This window comes from Temnothorax curvispinosus, unplaced genomic scaffold (genome assembly GCF_003070985.1).
Source record: "Temnothorax curvispinosus isolate PA1 unplaced genomic scaffold, ASM307098v1 QBEX01009717.1, whole genome shotgun sequence".
Lineage (NCBI taxonomy): Eukaryota > Metazoa > Arthropoda > Insecta > Hymenoptera > Formicidae > Temnothorax > Temnothorax curvispinosus.
Genome location: NW_020219497.1, coordinates 1 through 1,005, shown reverse-complemented (window position 1 = coordinate 1,005; position 1,005 = coordinate 1). Strand labels below are relative to the sequence as shown.

The window sequence follows — 1,005 nt, the reverse complement described above, 5'->3', positions numbered from 1 at the left end:
GGAGATAACGATCAGATTGCACGTACGTCGTCGTCAAGGTTAGTGTGTGTGTGCGCGTATCCCTGAAGAAAGAGAGAGCGAGAGGAGGGATGCTCGTTCTGAACGGATCTAGCGCGAATTGTACGAACGAGCGAGCTAGCCCGTTCTACAACGAGATCGGAAGCGTAGGAAAGAGAAGAGGCGGAGGAGGGGGACCCGTTCTCAGCAACGCCAACGTCAGATTCCTACGATCGTTGGGTCTCGCCGTGAGAAACGCGTCACCGTCGAACCATTTCTACCTCGAGAGGAAAAATCATGGCCGACATCCTGAGTATCGGCGGTGAGCCAATCTTCGACGAGCGCATCGTCGGAATAGAGACTCACACGTATAACCCGTACGTCAACACGACGTTCGGACACAACGACGAGATACGAATACCCATACAGCAGCAGGATCTGTATACACTGCCGTGCGAAAGTTTCCTGTACGTCGAGGGACGACTCAATGACGACGGCGCGACGAATGGGGAAGAATACGCGAAATTAGTCAACAACTGCGTCGCGTTTATGTTCGACGAAATTCGTTACGAGCTCGACGGCGTGGAGATCGACCGGTGTAGAAACGTCGGCATAACCAGCACGATAAAGAACTACGTGTCGCTGACCGTCGAACGAGCCAGAAAACTGCAGAACGCTGGATGGAGTTATCCGACGAGCGAATCAAATCTGAACAACGCGTCCCATCAATTCAATTTTTGCGTACCTTTGAATATTCTTTTGGGTTTCTGCGAGGACTACAGACGCGTGGTGATAAACGCGCGACACGAGCTTATCCTGATACGTTCTCGTAGCGACCACAACTGCGTCGTAGATCCGAAGAAGACCGTGCCGAGAGATCCGGCCAAAGATCCTAAAATTACGTTATTGAAAGTGCAATGGCGTATGCCTCACGTGGCGCTGAACGACGTGACTAAATTATCGCTGTTGCGAACGTTGGAGAGCGGACGATTTCTGAGCGCGGGCTTT

The 1,005-nt window shown here is 52.0% G+C and overlaps 1 protein-coding gene across 1 annotated transcript; it reads left to right on the top strand.

Annotated features, from left to right (window-relative positions):
* Positions 1–294: 294 nt before the first annotated feature.
* On the top strand, positions 295–945 carry LOC112459316 (the record flags this gene model as incomplete). The annotated part of the gene is made up of 1 exon (XM_025023351.1): positions 295–945. A coding segment is annotated over exon 1 (651 nt), but the record flags the coding sequence as incomplete, so codon positions are not given.
* Between the last annotated feature and the right edge of the window lie 60 nt (positions 946–1,005).